This window comes from Papaver somniferum, unplaced genomic scaffold (genome assembly GCF_003573695.1).
Source record: "Papaver somniferum cultivar HN1 unplaced genomic scaffold, ASM357369v1 unplaced-scaffold_65, whole genome shotgun sequence".
Lineage (NCBI taxonomy): Eukaryota > Viridiplantae > Streptophyta > Magnoliopsida > Ranunculales > Papaveraceae > Papaver > Papaver somniferum.
Genome location: NW_020649304.1, coordinates 2,180,370 through 2,201,514, shown reverse-complemented (window position 1 = coordinate 2,201,514; position 21,145 = coordinate 2,180,370). Strand labels below are relative to the sequence as shown.

At 39.7% G+C, this 21,145-nt stretch overlaps 1 protein-coding gene across 1 annotated transcript; it reads left to right on the top strand.

Annotated features, from left to right (window-relative positions):
* Nucleotides 1–16,477: 16,477 nt before the first annotated feature.
* LOC113343662 lies at nucleotides 16,478–18,150 on the top strand. Its single transcript, XM_026587794.1, has 2 exons — nucleotides 16,478–17,302; nucleotides 17,404–18,150. The coding sequence occupies exons 1-2, from the start codon at nucleotides 16,478–16,480 to the stop codon at nucleotides 18,148–18,150; spliced, it is 1,572 nt and encodes a 523-aa protein (XP_026443579.1).
* Nucleotides 18,151–21,145: the final 2,995 nt, after the last annotated feature.

The window sequence follows — 21,145 nt, the reverse complement described above, 5'->3', positions numbered from 1 at the left end:
GATGAATTTAGGGAGTTTCCATGAATTGAAGGAGTTTTCATGAGTTCAAGGAAGCAAAAAATATTAAAACAATAAAAACAAGGGCGTGTGGGACCGTGGAAGGCATGGCCGGCCGGCTAGGGCCCGGTCCCACGAGTTTCCCTAATTTTTTAATATTTTTAAGTATTTTGATGATTTGAGGGAATTTTTCCTAATTTGAGAGAAATACCATGAAATCAAGGAATTTGATGAATTCAAGGAATACTAATAATAATAAAATAATAAAACAAAGGGGCGTGTGGGACCGGCTAGGGCATGGCCGTCCGGCCAAGGCCCGGTCCCACAAGTTTTCATAATTTATTTTATTATTATTTGATGATTTGTGCAAAAATACCATGAAATCAAGGAGTTTTTTCATGAAATTAGAGAAATAATAATAATAATAATAAAATAATAAGGAACCGTGGGTGTGGGGCCGGTTGGGACCAAGGCATGGTCGGTTGGACAATGGTCACGCCCCACACTCCTTTCCTTAATTTTATATTATTTTTTATGGATTTATGGAAGTACCATGAAACCGAGGAGTTTCCTCAAGACGAAGGAGATTTGATAAAATGAGAGAATTTTCATCAAATCACGGAAAATAATAAAAATGCATTAAAAAATATAAAACTGGCGTGGGATTGACCACGACACGGTCGGTCGGTTGTGTGTCCGTGCTCCCGCACCCTGGTCAATATTTTTAATTATTTATTATTTTCTTCTCTATTTTGCATAGGTTCATCGTTTCGTTGTATTTTTGAAATATTCGTTCGTGCGGTGACTGTTAGTGTATCATCGTTGAATACACCTTCACCATTTGAATCCGAGCTTACTTAGAGGTAGCTCAGACGCCCGGTTGTTGATTATTTATTACTAATTGTGGAATTCAGTGGAGAATAATTCACAAAACTGAGTAAGAAGATGTTTATTATTAATTCATAGGATCAGCTGAGGATTCGACTACGAATTCAGAATAATAAAGTGAGCATTACCATTCCATGGGATCGTAGATTTGACCATAGAATCAGAGTAATTAAGGTTTATCTATTACCATTTATGAGACCAGTTGTGGATTCGATCATGAAATTGGAGTAATGAGATAATATAGTTATTGTTATTCTATGAGATCAAGCTGTGGATTCGATCATAGAATCAGAACAATTGTTATTGTCATTCCATGGGACCAGTCGTGGATTCGACCATGGAATAGGAGCGATTGTAATTAGGAATAATTAACTTTGTTGCTATATATTAGCAGAGCAAGCTGTCTAGGAGCATTAATTATCCTGATACGAGCTTGCTGGTCAGTCATATCCTTTATATAGTCAGGGTAAACTTGTTGTCTGTTCCTGAAGACGTTATCGCTCTATACTAGCAGAGCAAGCTGTCTAGGAGCTGTCCATCTCGTGATACTATATAGAAATAATCACTGAAAGTGTTCAGTATTCATGAGATATGTCGTTGTCCAGTCGTGAGAATACATATCTACATGTACTCTGAGAGAAAGTACTCTCCGTTGAGAATTCGATGAGAGACCCATGTCTCAATACTCACGTCTGATTGCTGGATCAGAGCATCGTATAATTATGAGTTTACGATTTTAGCCCTTTTCGAAAATCCACCATCTATATTAAGTCCCCTGCTTACTGAGGAAAGTTGTGTTCCTCAGTCAGCATTAAATGGTGATTTTCCAGCCATAAATAATTATACCAGTAATTGAACTTAGTCGTAAGTTGAGACGTTACCGGATTTAGAGAGCATGAGCAAACCACGACTTGATGAAGGCTTTAATGTCATGATTGGAGCGTCGTTTAATGAGCATAAATTGGTGTTGAACCGCTGGTTTGGACGACGAGTCCGTGGTCGGTTAGGATTCGCGGGTCGGGCCCATGAAAACAAATCCTTGTTTTATGAATAGATGCTCGTTCGTTCGTTAGTTTGGGGAACAAACAAAATAGACCTGAGTCTAATGATATAAAATTCGTCTATGAGCTTTCACGAAAACCGGAATTTTATATTTTAAATATGTGAGATTTCACAAAGTGGAATAAACTCTCGTTTCAAAGGTGGATGCTCGCGTGAAGGAGCAAATATATATATATTTTTCAAATTCACGTGAGTTTCACGTTAAAATATATTTTGTAAAATCAATGTTTTGATTTTGAACAATTGTTAAAAGTATACAACCATACATGGTGAAAGAATGTCTATATGTGAGTTTTCACAATCGTAGAATGGACGTCTGTCCAGATTTTGAGAAACCAGTGAATGTTCACATTGTAAAATTTACGTGGGTTGTTCACGGTATTGTGAAAATCATGTCAGAATTTTTCTCGTCTTAGCAGGTTTGAAGGAACGAGTAAGATTTGAAGTATTAACTCATGTACTGTTAGTGGAATCGTAAACAAGTAAGAGTTGAAAGTTACCATTTTTGCAGACGCTGATGTGAGTATCTTTATTCCATGATTCGTTGTTTGCTGAATCATGCGCTTTGTATAAATGATGCGCTGAATGTTATGCATCTGTCACAGCCACTTTGCAAGAATGACTGACTCCCATGATGACACTTTCAAAGACGATGTTTCCAGGGATGACATCTCCGCGGGTGTAACTTCAAGAAATGGTACTTCTGAGACCTTTGAGTGATGGTGAGAGATCCTTCATACTGAGTTGTACTCCTGGTTATTTCATAAACTATACCACATGATGATCATGTAGTGAGGTTTCAGATTAATGTAGACTCCTCGGAAATGGAAGAAAGTCTTCGGGGCGGAGCACCCAGAAGTAAGGACTACAGGATGTTAGCAAATGACGTGTAGTCCCCAGCCGTTTCTTTGGTGAGTTGTTAGCGCTCCTTGTGTCATGACTTTTTCCTGCCCGTGCAATTAGGATCATGAGACCAAGGTTTTGTTATTTCTTTTCAGACCTTTTCTCCATCGATTGACGGTCTTCAACTTGTTCCCAGGCGAACAATTCAGGAATCCAGTACTGATGAAGAAGTCGATGTAAATATCTCTTTCGTGCAGGTGATCGCGGCATCTCTTTGAATGAAATAATAATAATTTTTGTTTATGAATCCAGGAAGAAATCATTGTAGATAAGAATCATGTTGATGAAGAGCACTCTTTTTTGGGATATGGGAATATGGAGAATTCCCGAAATCCCGAACCGAATGGAGATAGCGGTGTTGTCAACGGAGATTCTGGCATCGTCGAGCCTTCAAATGATTTAGAGACTCCCTTAGTAAGTATATCTCATGTAATTTCTTCAAAGAAGTATGATATCGCTGATTCGTGAATGAATGAATGAAAATCCATGTGAATTTATGGATAACTTTGCCGAAATACGTCACCGGAAAATTTCAGACTTCAGATTTTACTAGAAACGATGTAGAATCTTCGTCCGAAGTCAGATTTTCGCGGTTTGCATATGTATCTTCAAGTACCAGAAATTTCCAAGCTTTTGAAAAGAATCTCTTTGAAGTTTGAGCATGTTTAGGGCCTGAAAAAGGCGAAATAGTGAACTTCCAGGAGACCTTCAGAACTTTTTCAGATGGCATGTTGCTCCATGTTTTAGTCACATCTCTTTGCTCGTTCATCGGATTGTCATAAAATTTTGAGACGTTGTAGAAGACATCCATACGAAGAGAATGGTATATAACCCATCTTCATATTCCTCGTAGATTGCTCCCAGTACGTCTTTTAGTACAGGTCAGAGTACAGTTTCTTCAGACGAGGTTACCGTAAAACGTATTTTCATGACTTTCATGCTATTTGCTCGTGCCTTGAGTGTATAATGATTAATCTTGATAATTGTGGTTTGATTGTATGATGTATTTTATGATCTCATTTGGTTTCAAGCTTAAATGACTCTAACCTCATGTAATCTTCGTATTAGGTGCCAAATACCGAAGTTGAGGATATTGAAACCAATGAGGATAACTCAAACTTCCCTGGAGTTATTGATGAAGAGACAACCATCTCTGCACTTCAAGGACATGAGAAGGTTGTCATTGAAGTCTTGGAAACTCAGATTGTTGCTGCTTCAGTGATAGAAGAAACCGAAACACCAGTAGAGAATACTGAAGAAACTGTTGCCCTGGAGACTGCTCCAGTAATTGAGAACCGTATAGTGCAGCATGAATATCAAAGTGCAGGAGTTTATTTTGATCCTCCGTTCGATGCTTCACTCCCGTATCATGAACTAGTTGGCGGATTCATCGTTCCCATTGGATATGCAGGCTTGTACGAGAAACTGTGGAAGATGTATGGGCACATCGTCGTTACCAAGGATCCGGAGCATAGTTATTTCTTGACGAGGCAAGTAGAAGCCATATTGCGTGTTATAAATGATATCCGCATCACAACTGGAAATACTGTCACCCGGGATGTATTATTTGATTGGGAGTACAACTTGAAGAAAGCTGAAGAACTTGGCTTCAATTTGAAGTGACTTCGTCAAAAGATTGATGCTATAAGGAAAGCGGTGGAAGGTGACACTTCTTTCACCACCAGTGATGCCGTGTTGAAGAAGATGGATGAAGAAAAGCAGAAATCTTATTTTGCTGACTTTCTTTAGTTTTCTTTCCATGATATCTTGAACCTTGGACTTCTGAGAGATGTGAGGTTTTATTCTGGTCTTGATTTCTTGATCAGTTTTGGATTGTGAAATCGATCATCTTGACAAGTGGACCGTCGGTCCCCAGTATTGTGTTAAGTCTCTCCCTTTCGTTTTCCCTTCTTCTGGTGAGACCTAGATAGAGGACCCAGATAGAAAATTTGATGTAAAGACCTAGGTGGTCGAAGTTGGAGGTACCTTGATGAAGGACTTAGCGAAGAGACCTGGTGGACACCGATCGACTGTGGAAGTCATGAATCCCGTCTAAGAATTGTTTCTTGCATGTTGTACGCTCTAGAAGCTGTAGGGACCTCATACAAGGTCGGAATTCGATGCTTGACCCCAACTTTAGGCTGAGTTATCACATGAGAAAAGAATCACTCAATTTGGGGTTGTAGAGGTCATCCAACGAAGCGTGCGCATTTGCAATTTGTAATCCCGTACAAATTTTTCAGATTCCGTAGACCTGACGGTAAAGGCCATATATTTCAGCTCGTATGTCCAATTGATGCGCCCTTTTGGTATGTTATAGAAGAAACATAGACGAACATCTTTTGTTGAGGAAGTATTGTCCCATTCCTCACCCATTGGTACGTTTCTGTAAATCCATGGCCCGGAGCATGTCGTATCTCATTTGTAGAGGCGATGAGAACATCTTGGAGGAGACTTTGGATTATGCCCACCAATTGTGCCAGCTTTGGGAAGACTTTCATGTGAGCATGTTATCAGGTCTACACATCTTGATATGAATCATTAGTTCTTGGAGAAGTCTTCTTCATGTGTAACACTTAAGAGAATGATTAGTTGATGAAGCCCTGAGGATGTTGCTCCTGAGACCGTTGTTGGTGCTGAGACCATGAATGATTACGCTCCAGAGATCCTTGTCGATGCTGAGATCATGGATGATGTTCCTTTAGAGATTATTTGATGCTGATGCGATGGTTGGAATTGCTCCAGAGACCAAAAAAGGCTAGAACCATGATTATAGATATAATCTTTGATCCTCCATCCAGTGAGCCTTTTACATTCACGAACTAGTTGATGAGTTGAGCGCCCGTAATATGAAGGTGTACTGAGAGTACAACCTGAATTCTCTTGAAAGCATAACTTTACCACGAACTGGCTTTGTCAGTGAGTCGACATTGTTGCGGTAGATGGCATCAAGAGTTTTCATACTGGATGTGATTGGTGAAGAGAGAAAGATCCTCAATCATGCAGGGGCTTGTGATGTAGCGAAAACCCGTTGATGAAGTTTCACGAAATCACCTCAGGTTGCCCAGTGTATATTGAAGGAGTTAGTGTCATCCATGTATGAATGATGTTGCATATGCTTCAGAAGTCTTATCATGGGATAATGAAGACTTATCGTTTAGTTACACTTTGATGTTCTGGTGTTGAATCAATGTATCATCGTCGAGATATTTGTGCTGAAGCTGTACTCTTTGATTGGGAGTACAATTTGATGGCTTCTTAGATGCTTGAGAGTTGAAGCGTATATTCCTTAAGCATCAAATGTTTGATCATCTCGGCCCTGGAGTATCTTCCATTGATTCATCATCCCTTCCTTTGCGGTAGTGGAATTCGACACTTGTGCAGACATCAGAGCTTTCTGATTTTGTGGAACACGTGGACTTGCAGGAGAAACACCCAAAGTGCTCTTTTCCATGTTTGGACATCATCTCGGTAATGAATGTTTCAGTGCTTGATTCATAGGAGCGTCAGATTCAACCACTTGGTAAAATACCAATGTGGTGAAGCTACCATTCATAACGTCTTGCAGAGTTGCTAGCAGAATTGAGTCCCCATGCTAGGATAGCATGTGAGGAAATAAATTACATAGACTTGGGATGAGACTTTCCTGAGTGCGGAACCCCTTGATGGATGTATATGCATCTTTTGCAGGTTCTTTCTTCAACCTCGTCAAAGTTTGAAATTCCTCCAAGTACTCTGATGATGGAATGTCCGTCAAATCTTCTGGATCAGAACTTTCTTCGTTGGAGAGACGTGTAACGAAATGCGCTTTGTAAGTACCCATCTTTTCAGCGTGGATCCATGCTCGTCTGAAGGACATGTCATATCCTGGATCTTCCTGATTATGTGAAACTTGGTTTCTGTCCAGTGTTGAACTTATGTTCACTTTGAGAGTGATGTAGCCATAAGTATTCCAAGCGCTCCTTCAAGGTCTCTGATTGAGATGGGAGCATGAGTAGCTTCTTGTCGACTGATGCCTGCGGCTCTGAGGTTTTCAGTGGAGTGATGTTGATGGCGGTGCCGGCATCGATCAACGTTCTTCCAAATTTGTTTCTTCGACTGTGGAAAGCAGTCCCCAGTCGTACATCTCTTGGTTTGTGGCTGGAGGCTCAAGAATTATTTACGGAATGGACTTCTTGACACGATGTGGTTCAGTGCTGTGAACATGTCTCTCTTTTGTGCCTTCGACAGATAGAGCAATTCACGTTCGACCAAGGATTGAACTGTCTCTTTGATAGGTTGTTCAGAGAGTGTAAAGGTTATGATTGGGAGAGGATTCTTGTGTACTCCTCCAGTGCCCAGTTGAAGCTATTGTGGATCAACCTTCTCTTTGGTGATGTGCTTCAAAATATTGCAGTTACTTGTCGACTGATTGATAAATCTATGAAGGTGACAGTACCTTGGATTTTTCATGTTGGCTCTCTATGATGAGCAACAGTTTGATTGCACCGCCTTGAACCAAGACTTCCAGTAACTCGATCACTCCTTCATGAGAAGTTTGAGTCTGTCTGATCATTTTCCCGTTCGTTGATGCCAGGTCGAGGTTTGTGCAAGATTGGTTATCCTTCTGTGATGCTTTTGTAGGAAGAGGTGTTGGATGTCGCATGTTTGAGCAGAAGCTTTCCTTTTTCTTCCTTGAGCAACAACGTTCATGGAAGGTTGGACATCGTATTTTTTGTTGATCAGGCGCCGGCTGCTCCGAGGTTCCTCGACCTTGTAGACTTTGCTCAGTGAAGCAGGTGTAGTAGTCTCTGATCGTTTTGGCTGCTTCATGAAGTTCTGAGACAGTGTGGAACCGGAGGTTTTCCAGCAAGGCTCTGTAGACCGGGATCATTTTGTTGACGCACAAGTCTACAAGTTGTTGCTATGTGACCTTTGGGTCGTGGCAGTCCAAGGCTTGAATTCTGAACCTTTTCACATAATCATCAGGATGTTCGCTGCTCCTTCGAAACATCCTTCCTAGATCAAAGAGAGTGACTTGCTCTGACACGAAGAAGTATTTTCTGTAGAAAGCATTAATCATCTCTCCCCAATCGGTGATACTTCCCGGTGCGATGTTGTTGTACCAGGTGTATGCTCTGCCTGTCAGAAACTTTGAAAATTCCTTCAGACGGATGACATGGTTGTGCTCGTGTTCGCCCAATAGAAATATGTTCCCGAGCATTGCCTATTCCGTCATACAAAGTGAAGGTTGGAGAGGTATAACCTTTTGGAAGAGGAATCTTTGCGTAGCAGCAGGGTACGGAGGATGGTGACGATGGACATGTGGGGTTTTGTCTTTTCTACGATTTTCCAGAAGGCGTTCCAAATCCTCCCGAGTGATGAAGTTTGATGACTCCTTCTATGATGGATCGCCTGCACCTTTGCGGACTTCATCATCATCTACTGTATGAATCAGAATTACCTCAGGATCAGCGTCTGAGGATTTTTCCTTATCTTTTCCTTTTCCTCGGGTCTTCCTTGTATCAGTGAGAGCTTTTTGTTGATTAAATAGCTCCTTCTGTGCTGTAGACATATCGGTTTGATTCTTTGCAAGAGTCTCTTGCATTTTGATGAGATCAACAATGTTAGGTGGTGGATTTCCTCTGACTTCCTCAGGGTGTCGGCCGAACAAAGGATGACCTTCCGCGTTGACGTGAGGAGGAGTAACGTCACCACCGTAAGTGTTAGAGGCAGGAATCGTTTCCGGGATATCCTCGTTGTCGTTGTTGTTGTTGTTGCTAGGGCTAGCACCATTTGTATTTGAACCTGTAACTAATCCGGACCTAAGACCAGCCATCTTGTGAAATCGTGAGATTGCAACCGAGAGAATGATCTCCCACTGTGGTCGCCAATCTGTAGATGGGGAAAAACGATTTTCTGGTTTTTAAGGAATTGAGGAGACGACCGTAAGGAGGAGACTCCTCGAACCGAGCAAAATGTTAAACCTCACACAGATGCACCGCTGCAAAGGGGGTGCTTTAGATTCGAGAGATCAATTTGTAGTACTCCGGCCTAATTCAAGACAATGACCGTTCCAGAGTAAATTCGGTCACAGGAGAGGATGGGTTGATCTGTAGGAGGGAAGCTGGGAAATGTGTGGAATCAATGGTAATCAAAGATGGTGGGTGTATGAATTCTGAATATGATAAGCTCTGAATGATTGAAATTTCTCAATTGAGAGTAGTTGCTCAATTGATGAGTTGATGATCTCGTGTTGTCGATGAGACGTGATATTGATGATACTGTTGATGTTGATGATTCAATCATGATTCAGAGACTTATTTATATTGCTGGAATTTTAGACACCATGATTCCATGAAGTGTGACAGTTGATGGAATCAAGGAGTGGGGAAGTGGAGATCGTGTTTGAAACCAGTTGCTCAACGTGTGGAGACTTGGTCGATTTTCCACCCACTACCTCGTGAATTCCTTCAACTGATTGCACGACTTGCTCACATTCCATCGTGTGTTTGAACACACGTGCCGTAGACCGCCAGACCAAAACCCTAAGTGATATCCCCCTAAGTGACACGAATGACGTCTCGTGGTTTGTTAGTCAATTGATGACTTCGTGGTTTGATGGGACCATGCGTCCATGTAGTCATTGAGTTGAACATGATGTTCTGAAACTCGTGAATTGAACATGTCATGAGACAGAGGTATAGTTCTTACGATGAAGTGAGCAAGTATTGCTCATTCGGTGGATCGTTGAATATTGATTGTTGAACCAATACTCCTTGGTTTGAACAAATATTTATCATCTGAGCAAGTGTTGCTCATGTGATGAATTGTTGAATATTTGATCGTCTGAGCATGTGTTGCTCGTGTGATGGATTATTGGCAGCGTACCAAAAATATTAATTAAAGTACTGGTTGTTGAACTGAGCATAATTAATAAAATTATTGACCATGAGGTCGTCGTAAAATTATTAAGGTTGGAATCTGGAATGATGATCCTTGGATTCAGAAACCCTAATTTGATCAATTGATGATCAATTCACGGTTCGTCAGAATTTTAACCATGGGACGAAGGCGGGAGCGACTACATGGGACCGTGGATCAACCATGTAGTGTCCATATGCTCACGTGAGCAAATACGAAGAACTCCTGAAGAGTTGACGATTTGTTAGTGGAAGAATGATTAAATGCTGGCTTAATCATTTATTCAAAAATGCTCGTCTGAGCCTTAGGTGAGAAAACCTAATTAATTATGACGAGGCGAGGGACCGACCATGTAGTCATGAAACCGGCCTTGGGTTGTCCCGTGACCGCCTGACGATCACATCATGAAAATCCAAAGTGTTTGGGAGAGTTTTGGACCTAATACGAGCAATTGTGCAAATTAGGTCAAAACTTGTGAAAATTGATGCGACCGGCTTCCGTGAGCCAAAGAGCCAATCTTGGTCGGTCAAGATAACGTGCTCGTGTCCCCAAGGCGTCCGCATCTCAGTCCTGAGATTTTGATATTTTCTGGCGTGCAATTGTGCATACATTCGAGAAAATATGCCAAAATTAGGGTTTCGACGAAACTGAGGAAAACACCATGAGATGATGAAAAATAATTATAAAATAAGGAATGAGGAGGCGTGGGACCGCCGTGGTCAAGGCATGGTCGGCCGGTCGTGACCACGGTCCCGTGGTGCCTTTTCCTTAATTTTATAATATTTTGATGATTTTATGAAAAATTCATGAATTTTGAGAAATTTGATGAATTTTGGGAGTTTCCATGAATTGAAGGAGTTTTCATGAGTTCAAGGAAACAAGAAATATTAAAATAATAAAACAAGGGCGTGTGGGACCGTGGAAGGCATGGTCGGCCGGCTAGGGCCCGGTCCCACGAGTTTCCCTAATTTTATAATGATTTTATGAAAAATTCATGAATTTTGAGAAATTTGATGAATTTAGGGAGTTTCCATGAATTGAAGGAGTTTTCATGAGTTCAAGGAAGCAAAAAATATTAAAATAATAAAAACAAGGGCGTGTGGGACCGTGGAAGGCATGGCCGGCCGGTTAGGGCCCGGTCCCACGAGTTTCCCTAATTTTATAATGATTTTATGAAAAATTCATGAATTTTGAGAAATTTGATGAATTTAGGGAGTTTCCATGAATTGAAGGAGTTTTCATGAGTTCAAGGAAGCAAAAAAAATTAAAATAATAAAAACAAGAGCGTGTGGGAGCGTGGAAGGCATGGCCGGCCGGCTAGGGCCCGGTCCCACGAGTTTCCCTAATTTTTTAATATTTTTAAGTATTTTGATGATTTGAGGGAATTTTTCCTAATTTGAGAGAAATACCATGAAATCAAGAAATTTGATGAATTCAAGGAAAACTAATAATAATAAAATAATAAAACAAAGGGGCGTGTGGAACCGGCTAGGGCATGGCCGGCCGGCCAAAGCCCGGTCCCACAAGTTTTCATAATTTATTTTATTTTATTATTATTTGATGATTTGTGCAAAAATACCATTTAATCAAGGGGTTTTTTCATGAAATTAGAGAAATAATAATAATAATAAAATAATAAGAAACTGTGGGTGTGGGGACGGTTGGGACCAAGGCATGGACGGTTGGCCAATGATCATGCCCCATACTCCTTTCCTTAATTTTATATTATTTTTATGGATTTATGGAAGTACCATGATACCGAGGAGTTTCCTCAAGACGAAGGAGATTTGATAAAATGAGAGAATTTTCATCAAATCATGGAAAATAATAAAAATGCATTAAAAATATAAAACTGGCGTGGGATTAACCACGACACGGTCCGTCGGTCGTGTGTCCGTGCTCCCAGCACCCTGGTCAATATTTTTAATTATTTATTATTTTCTTCTCTATTTTGCATAGGTTCATCGTTTCGTTGTATTTTTGAAATATTCATTCGTGCGGTGACTGTTAGTGTATCATCGTTGAATACACCTTCACCATTTGAATCCGGGATTACTTAGAGGTAGCTCAGACGCCCGGTTTTTGATTATTTATTACTAATTGTGGAATTCAGTGGAGAATAATTCACAAAACTGAGTAAGAAGATGTTTATTATTAATTCATAGGATCAGCTGAGGATTCGACTACGAATTCAGAATAATAAAGTGAGCATTACCATTCCATGGGATCGTAGATTCGACCATAGAATCGGAGTAATTAAGGTTTATCTATTACCATTTATGAGACCAGTTGTGGATTCGATCATGAAATCGGAGTAATGAGATAATATAGTTATTGCTATTCTATGAGATCAAGCTGTGGATTCGATCATAGAATCAGAAAAATTGTTATTGTCATTCCATGGGACCAGTCGTGGATTCGACCATGGAATAGAAGTGATTGTAATTAGGAATAATTAACTTTGTGGCTCTATATTAGAAGAGCAAGCTGTCTAGGAGCATTAATAATCCTGATACGAGCTTGCCGGTAAGTCATATCCTTTACATAGTCAGGGTAAACTTGTTGTTTGTTTCTGAAGACGTTATCGCTCTATACTAGCAGGGTAAACTGTCTAGGAGCCGTCCATCTCGTGATACTATATAGAAATAATCACTGAAAGAGTTCAGTATTCATGAGATATGCCGTTGTCCAGTCGTGAGACTACATATCTACATGTACCCTGAGAGAAAGTACTCTCCGTTGAGAATTCGATGAGAGACCCGTGTCTCAATACTCACGTCTGATGCTGGATCAGAGCTTCGTATAATTATGAGTTTACGATTTTAGCCCTTGTCGAAAATCCACCGTCTACACTCTCCCATTATTTTCCTTATTTTTGTTATTTCATGAACTCATGAAAACTCCTTGATTTTAGCAACTTTCCTTGTTTTTGCAAAACTCATGAATTCTCCATAACTTCATGGATTCATGAAAAAATAATATTATAAAATAGGGAAAGGTGTGAGGGACCGGGAAACATATCCGGCCGGCCGTGCCCAAGCCGTGGCCGGTCCCACACCTCACAATCCCTAGATTTTTATAATTATTATTCCCTAAACTCATGAAACTTCTCTGTTTCAACGAAAACTCATGAATTCTCCATAACTTCATGGATTCATGAAAGAATAATATTGTAAAATAGGGAAAGGTGTGCGGGACCGAGCAACATAGCCGGCCACCCGTGGCCGGTCCCACACCTCACAATCCCTAGCTTTTTATAATTATTATTCCCTTAACTCATGAAACTTCTCTGTTTCAACGGAAACTCATGGATTCTCCATAACATCACGATTTCATGAAAAAATAATAATATAAAATTAGAAAAAGGTGTGCCGGACCCACACCTTGCAATCCCTAGTCTTTTATAATTATTATTTTCCTCAATTCATGAAACTCCTTGGTTTGAGCAAAATTCATGATTCCTTCATATTTTCTCAAATTTTGCTCGAATCATGAAAAACTAAAAGCCAACATGGTCACATGACCGGCTATCCTCTCATGACAATTTTAAATATTAAAATACTCTTATTTTAATATTTACAAAATATTGATCAATTGAGCATACATGCTCATTCCAACAAAATTCAAGAATTTCAGTCAAGATGAAACTCTTCTGAAAATTCACAATGTTGCTCGAACGCACATCATAAAATGCTGAAACTCTCAAGACACGGACACCACGGCAACATGTGCATACCTTCATGACCGACCAGAGTCATCCCTAGGGCTTGCACAAAGCCGGTCCCACACGTTTTCATAATTCTGACCTAATTTGCTCAATTTCTCATATTGGGCCCAAACCTTGTCCAACCAACCTGAGGATTGCTCAAACGGCCAACAACTGGTCCCGTGACCACCAAGAGTCGGTCCCATGCTCTCTTGGTCGGTCCCCATATGTCATACCTAGGTTTTATCACCTAATGTTGAACCCAGCAATATTTCGGTAAATGATGAATCTGGCATTTAATCATCGTTCTTTCACCAACTCTCCAACTGAGAACCCTGGTGCATGCTCACTCGAGCACTGGGCACCACATGGACGCCATATCCCATGTGGTCGGTATCTCTATCACTCATGGCCTATTTTCAGTGATTCATCAGTTAACAAATAATTGATCTGAAATTAGGGTTTCAAATAAATGTTCTACAAATCATCATACGGAACAAGATTCAAACACTAATGAATTCATGATGGATTCAGCAACCAACATCTGAATTAATCATATAATTTTTGGTAATCTACCAATATAAAATATTTTATTGGGTCACGTCACCAATAAATATTTCGTCGAATTGAGCAATACTTGCTCAGTTGCTCCAATATTGATTCAGCTATCAATATTTAATAATATTAGTAATTTGTCAAATTGAGCAATACTTGCTCAGTTGCACGTCAAATTATCAACGTTCAGTATTTTGTTGAATTGAGCAATACTTGCTCAGTTGCACGTCAAAATTATCAATTTGTCGAATTGAGCAATACTTGCTCGGTTGCTCGAATATTGATCCAATTATCAGTATTCAGTTATTTATCAGTAATTCGTCGAATCGAGCAATACTTGCTCAGTTGCTCGAATAATCCATGTATATTCAGTAACTCATCAATATTCAACAACTCGTGGAATTTACAATATTTGCTTAGACGAGCAACATTAATACTCATGAATCACTGAGCATTCGTCAATCATGCTCGATTCAACAAAACTTAGACTCACTGTCTAATCAGTCAATAACTGACTAATTAAAACACGTATGCCTTGCAGACTCCACGATTTGTGAGACATCAATCACGTCACAAATGGGGGGATATCACTTAGGGTTTTGATCTGGCGGTCTACAGCACGTGGATTCATCCACAACGAGAAATGTGCGTAAGGCGTGCAAATGGTTGAAGGAGTTAGTAAAGTAGTGGGTGCACGATCAGTCAAGTCTCCACACGACATGGAACTGACTTTAACACGATCTCCCACTTTCCCACTCTTTCACTCAAGAAACCGTCACACTTACAGGGATCAATGTGTTCACAACTCTGACAATACAAATAAGTCTCTGAATCCATGATTGAGGACATCATCAACAATCGTCCATACAGAATTTCTCGAGTAACAACTCTCAAGAATTCATCAATCCATCAGAGCTTATTAAAACTTCACAGTTTACCAATTATTGCAGAAACCTTCAACACATCCACAATCCTTGATTATCATTGATTCCACACAATTCTCAGCTTCCCTCCTACAGACCAACCCATCTCCCTCTTTGTGACCGAATTGACTATGGAACGGTCATTGACTTGGTTTAAGCCGGAGTCCTACAGATTTATCTCTCGAATCTAAGCACTCCCTTTGCAGTGCATCTGTGTGAGGTTCAGCAGTTTTCTCGGTCGAGGAGTCTCGATAACACGCTCGATTCTTCATTTTCCTAAAAAACCAGCAAACCGTTTTTCCCCATCTATAGGTATATTACTTGTAATTACGTTTTTGGCTTTAATAAATTTTAACCTAGCTCAAATACAAAAAGGTGACGCACATGATTGAGATGATAGTGGTGGTAGTGTTATTTTCTTTGTAAACAGAGTCTTGAGATTTTCGATTGAAAGAAAATACAATTTGATTGATGAAAGTAGGTCTTACAATGATTTGGTATAAATACTTCACCTATAATAACTAAACATCCCCAGATATTATTACAACAATCTCTAAAAAATATGTCATATGCCTATTAGTGACTCAGCCATATGACCCTTGGCTAAATTTCGAGTGAGCCGAATAGTCACTCCCCTAGTTAACTGATTGGTCAAATTAAGTGTGTACGTGTCTTTCATTCCATGGTTATCTTATCTGTCTTTCTTAGTCACAGGATTAGTAGGTAAAGAGATCTAACGGCTACAGTAGAAAGATGAGAGTGAGAGGAATAATTGATGTATTTATTCTCAATGATTTTGTTGAATCTGGTAAGAAGAAAGAGATTAATGAAAATTTAGGCTCATTCCTTTGAAAAGAGTTGGTTAATGTGTGTGTGAGTTCAACCCAACTTGTTGATTCATAACATTTGGTATCAGATTAGTTCGATCCTGTGTTTTGATTCATGACGGGAGGTGAGAATTCACCTACAGTAAAGGACGTTTCTCTTCAGCAAAAGCTTGATGGACAACGTTTATCAGCTTTAGAAAAAGATGTCTCCGACATCAAACTCAAGATGACTTCGATTGAAGAAACTTCGAGTGTTCAATTTGCTACAATATGTAAGCATCTCGGTGTTCCATTTCGGCCATATCCAAATGGTGAAACTGCAAACATTCATTCAGGTAGTGATTCTGATCATCGTACTGGTTTACTTTTTACTTCAGGTAATTTTCCTTGCCAACCTAAGATTGATTTTCCTCGTTTCGATGGATCTAATCCGAGAGATTGGATTCGTAAATGTGAAAGATATTTCTACTTAAGTTCTATCGACAACTCTAAGAAGGTAGATATAGCTTCTATTTACTTAGATGATAAGGCTGATGCGTGGTTTTTAGATTATCAAGAGGGTAAATTTTGTATTGATTGGTCTACTTTTGCTTATGATGTTTGTTGTCGATTCGAAGATGTATCCTATGATAATTATGTTGGAAGTTTTAATAAGTTGTCTCAGATTACTACTGGAGGAATACTATGAAAGATACAAATCTTTAAAAGCTATAATGAAGGCTAACAATCGAAATCTGTCTGATGATTATTTCACCATGAGTTTTATCAGTGGATTGAAGGAAGAAATCCGTAACCCTGTTCAAATGTTTAAACCCAATTCGGATTCTGAGGCTTTTTACTTAGCTCGATTACAACAAGCTTCAGTTGACTCTCAATCCAAGCGTTACAAAAATTTTCCCAGACAATTTCAACCATCTATTAGCTCATTCTCTCCACCTTCAAGCTATAAATCTTCATTACCACCACTTACCAATATACCCAAACCATCTTTCTCTTCTGATAAACCTATCATTACCCACCCTCTTACACCAACTAAGCCTGAGCCAACTTTACCACCTATTAAAAGACTCACTCCTGCTCAGATGCAAGCCAAAATGGATAAAGGGATGTGTTATAATTGTGATGTTTTTTACAAGCCAGGCCATCGTTGCAAAACACAACAATTATTCATGTTAGTGGTTTCTGATGAAGAAACTGCTTCTCCACCTATTGAGGACTCTGAAGAAGAGACAGCTTCTCCATCAACTTCTGGAGATACAACCATGGAGATACCTCTTCATGCATTGACTGGTCTTGTTACCCAAAGCACCATTAGAGTACCAGGTAAACTTCTGAATCAAGATATATTTATCTTGATTGATACTGGTAGTACTCATAGCTTTGTGGATTCTTCTTTGGCGGATAAACTACATTTACACATAGATCATACTGGCCAAATGTTGGTTACTGTTGCAAATGGTGACACCACTGTCAGCCATGGTGTCTTTCAGGATTTACAATGGTCTATGCAAGGGTATAAATTTTCTAGTGACTTGAGAGTGCTTCCTTTAGGGGGATGCGACATGGTCTTGGGTGTTGACTGGATCAAGAGATTGGGGATGTTGTTTTCAATTTAGTTGACCTTAAAGTCTCCTTTTAGCATCAAGGTGCACATATTACATTGCAAGGACACACTGATAAGCCCTCTTGCAACTTACTCAGAGGTGAATCTTTTTTCAAATTTGTTAAAAACCACACACCTGCTATTATTGGCCAATTTTTCTCCATTTCAGCTACACCCATTGCCCCTACACCTCCTAAGATTACATCTCTTCTACACATCTATGATGATGTCTTTAACTCACATTCCACACTTCCCCCTACCAGAGTTATTGACCACAAAATTCCCTTAAAACCTAATTCAACACCTACCTCTCAAAGGCCTTATAGATGTCCCTACATTCAGAAGGCAGTGGTGGAACAATTAGTTCAAGAGATGTTAGATGCTTGCCTTATTCAAGACAGTACCAGTCCATTTGCTGCACCCATTTTATTGGTCAAGAAAAAGGATGGCTCATGGAGATTCTGTGTAGATTACAGAAAACTGAATGATATGACAGTAAAGGATAAGTTTCCCATTCCTCTCAATGAAGAACTACTTGATGAATTAAATGGAGCTACCATCTTCACCAAATTGGATCTTAAAGCTGGCTATCATCAAATTAGAATGCACATTGAATATATCTACAAAATTGCTTTTAGAACTCATCATGGACACTATGAGTTCAAAGTGATGCCATTTGGCCTTACAAATGCACCTGCTACATTTCAATCTCTCATGAATAAGGTGTTTCAGCCCTTCCTCAGAAAACTTGTGTTAGCATTTTTTGATGACATTCTTATCTAGAACAAGTCCCTTGAAGAACACATGTCACATCTCTCTCAAGTGTTAGACTTATTAAGACAACACAGTCTTTTTGCTAATTTCAAGAAATGCTGCTTTGCTCAACCTCAGTTGAATTATTTTGGTCATCTTATATCTGCTAATGAAGTTGCTACTGATCCTGAGAAGCTGGCATCCATGCAAACATGGCCTCAACCCAAAAACTTGAAGCAATTGAGGGGTTTCTTCAGCCTCACTAGTTATTATAGAAGATTCATCCAAGGATATGGCAATATTATCAAGCCACTTACTGACATGATTAAAAAGAACTCCTTTGTTTGGTCTCCAACTGCACTGCAAGCTTTCCAAGACCTCAAAAAGGCCATGACAACTACTCCAGTCCTAGCATTGCCTGATTTCTCTTCACCATTTGTTTTGGAAACTGATGCATGCACTAGAGGGGTTGGTGCTGTCTTGATGCAACATGGCAGACCTATTGCATTTTTCAGTAAGCCTCTTGGTCTCAAGGCTTTAGCTTTATCTACATATGAAAAACAGTCGCTAGCCATTGTTATGGCTGTGAAAAAATGGAGATATTATCTCTCTCACACTCAATTCTTTATCAACACTGATCACCAGAGCTTAAAGTTCTTCATGGAGAAGAGAATGACTTCTATTCTCTAAAAAAACTGGCTTATGAAGCTCTTGGGGTTAGATTATGTGATCCAATATAAAATGGGTAAAGATAACACCGTAGCAGATGCCTTGTCCATACTTCCTCAATCTGCTGAATGCTCTTCCATCTCCTTGTCTCAACCTCAGTGGTCTCAAGATATCCTCAGCAGCTACACAGATGACACAGTTGTTAGCTCAACTACTCATCATTCCTACACATCATTCCTTCTCCTTGCAGGGAGGCATTCTCAGGTACAAAAAGAGACTTAATGTGGGTGATGGTAATAACATGAGAGACTCTATCATGCAATCAGTACATGCATCATCTGTTGGTTGACATTCAGGGATGCTAGGTACCTATAATAGGGCCAAGTCTTATTTCTTTTGGCCAAAGATGAAACAAGACATTCTCCAATTTGTCGCCAATTGTGAAGTTTGCCAATGTAACAAATCTGAACACTCTGCTCCTGCTGGCCTCCTCCAGCCATTGCATATACCAGATGCTGCTTGGCAACATATGTCTATGGATTTCATTGAAGGTTTTCCCATCTCAAATAGGAAGTCTGTTATACTGGTAGTTGTGGATAGGCTAACAAGATATAGCCACTTTGTTGCTCTCAGCCATCCATTCACAGCTGCTTCTGTAGCTAAAGAATTTATGCATCATGTCTTTAAGCTACATGGACTGTCATCTTCTATAGTTTTAGACATGGACAAGATCTTCATTAGTCAATTTTGGCAAGAGCTGTTCAATTCTCTGGGAACCTCATTACATCTCAGTACAACCTACCATCCACAATCAGATGGACAAACAGAAAGAACCAATGCATGCCTGGAGCAGTACTTGAGGTGCATGACTGGTACTAATCCTAAACTTTGGGCCAATTGGCTCTCTCTAGCTGAATGGCGGTTCAATACAAATTTTCACACTAGTCTTAAGATGACACAATTTCAAGATTTGTATGGTTATCTCCCTCCACATCTTGCTTTCCCTGTCCATTCTACTACCTCAGTTGCTTCAGTTCAAGAGTACTTTCAAGAGAGAGACCACATGTTGCAGCTACTAAAAGAGGATTTACTCAAGGCTCAAGACAGGATGAAGTTTTATGCTGATAACTCCATATGTGACAGATATTTTAATGTGGGTGACTGGGTGTTTCTGAAATTACAACCATACAGGCAATCATTTGTTTCCCTCAGACACAACCTTAAACTCTCAGCAAGATATTATGGCCCATTTGAAGTCTTACAAAAGGTTGGTACTGTTGCATACAAGTTAAAGCTACCAATTGGATCCAGAATACACCCCGTGTTTCATATATCTCAACTGAAGAAAAAGATTGGTCAGCACATGATTCCTTCTACTTCTCTTCCTTTAGTGGATACTTCTGGGCTTTCATTGTCCTTCTTGTGGCTGTTCTAGCTTATATAGAAAGCTTAAGAGTAGGCATTGCAGTTCCCCAAGTGCTTATTCAATGGTCAAACTCACAGCCTGAGGATGCAACATGGGAGGATATCTCACATATTCATGCTCAATTCCCTGAGTTCATCCTTGAGGACACGGATGTTTAGATGGGGAGGGTATTGTCATATGCCTATTAGTGACTCAGCCATATGACCCTTGGATAACTTTTGAGTGAGCCGAATAGTCACTCACCTAGTTAACTGATTGGTCAAATTAAGTGTATACGTGTCTTTCATTCCATGGTTATCTTATCTGTCTTTCTCAGTCACATGATTAGTAGGTAGAGAGATCTAACGACTACAGTAGAAAGCTGAGAGTGAGAGGAAAAATTGATGTATTTATTCTCAATGATTTTGTTGAATCTGGTAAGAAGAAAGATATTAATGAAAATTTAGGCTCATTCTTTTGGAAAGAGTAGGTTACTGTGTGTGTGAATTCAACCCAACTTGTTGATTCATAACACAATAGCCCGAGGAAATAAAGATCTAAAATCATTTAAGCAAATTATCTCAAAATCGCCTTGCTTTAAAAGAAAAACTAGTTTGGAACCGGCTCAAGACATTATTAGCATCATGAGTACATGAGAATGCCTCCTCTATTTAAGGATCCTTGACCTCAAAGATTAAATCAGGAAATTGAGCATGGATGTGTGAGGTATCTTCCCAAGTAGCATCCTCGGGAGCTGAATTAGAACATTGAACCAGTTCTAGGGAACTGCAACATCTCCTCTTCGTGTGGTACAATTTTCTAGCACATCAACAGGATCTGCCTTATTGTCCATTACTATCCACCGCTGGAAGTTGTACGATCGTAGAAGCCTGCAATCCAATGTGTTTCTTCAATTGTGACACATGAAAGATATGGTGAATTCTGGAGCCC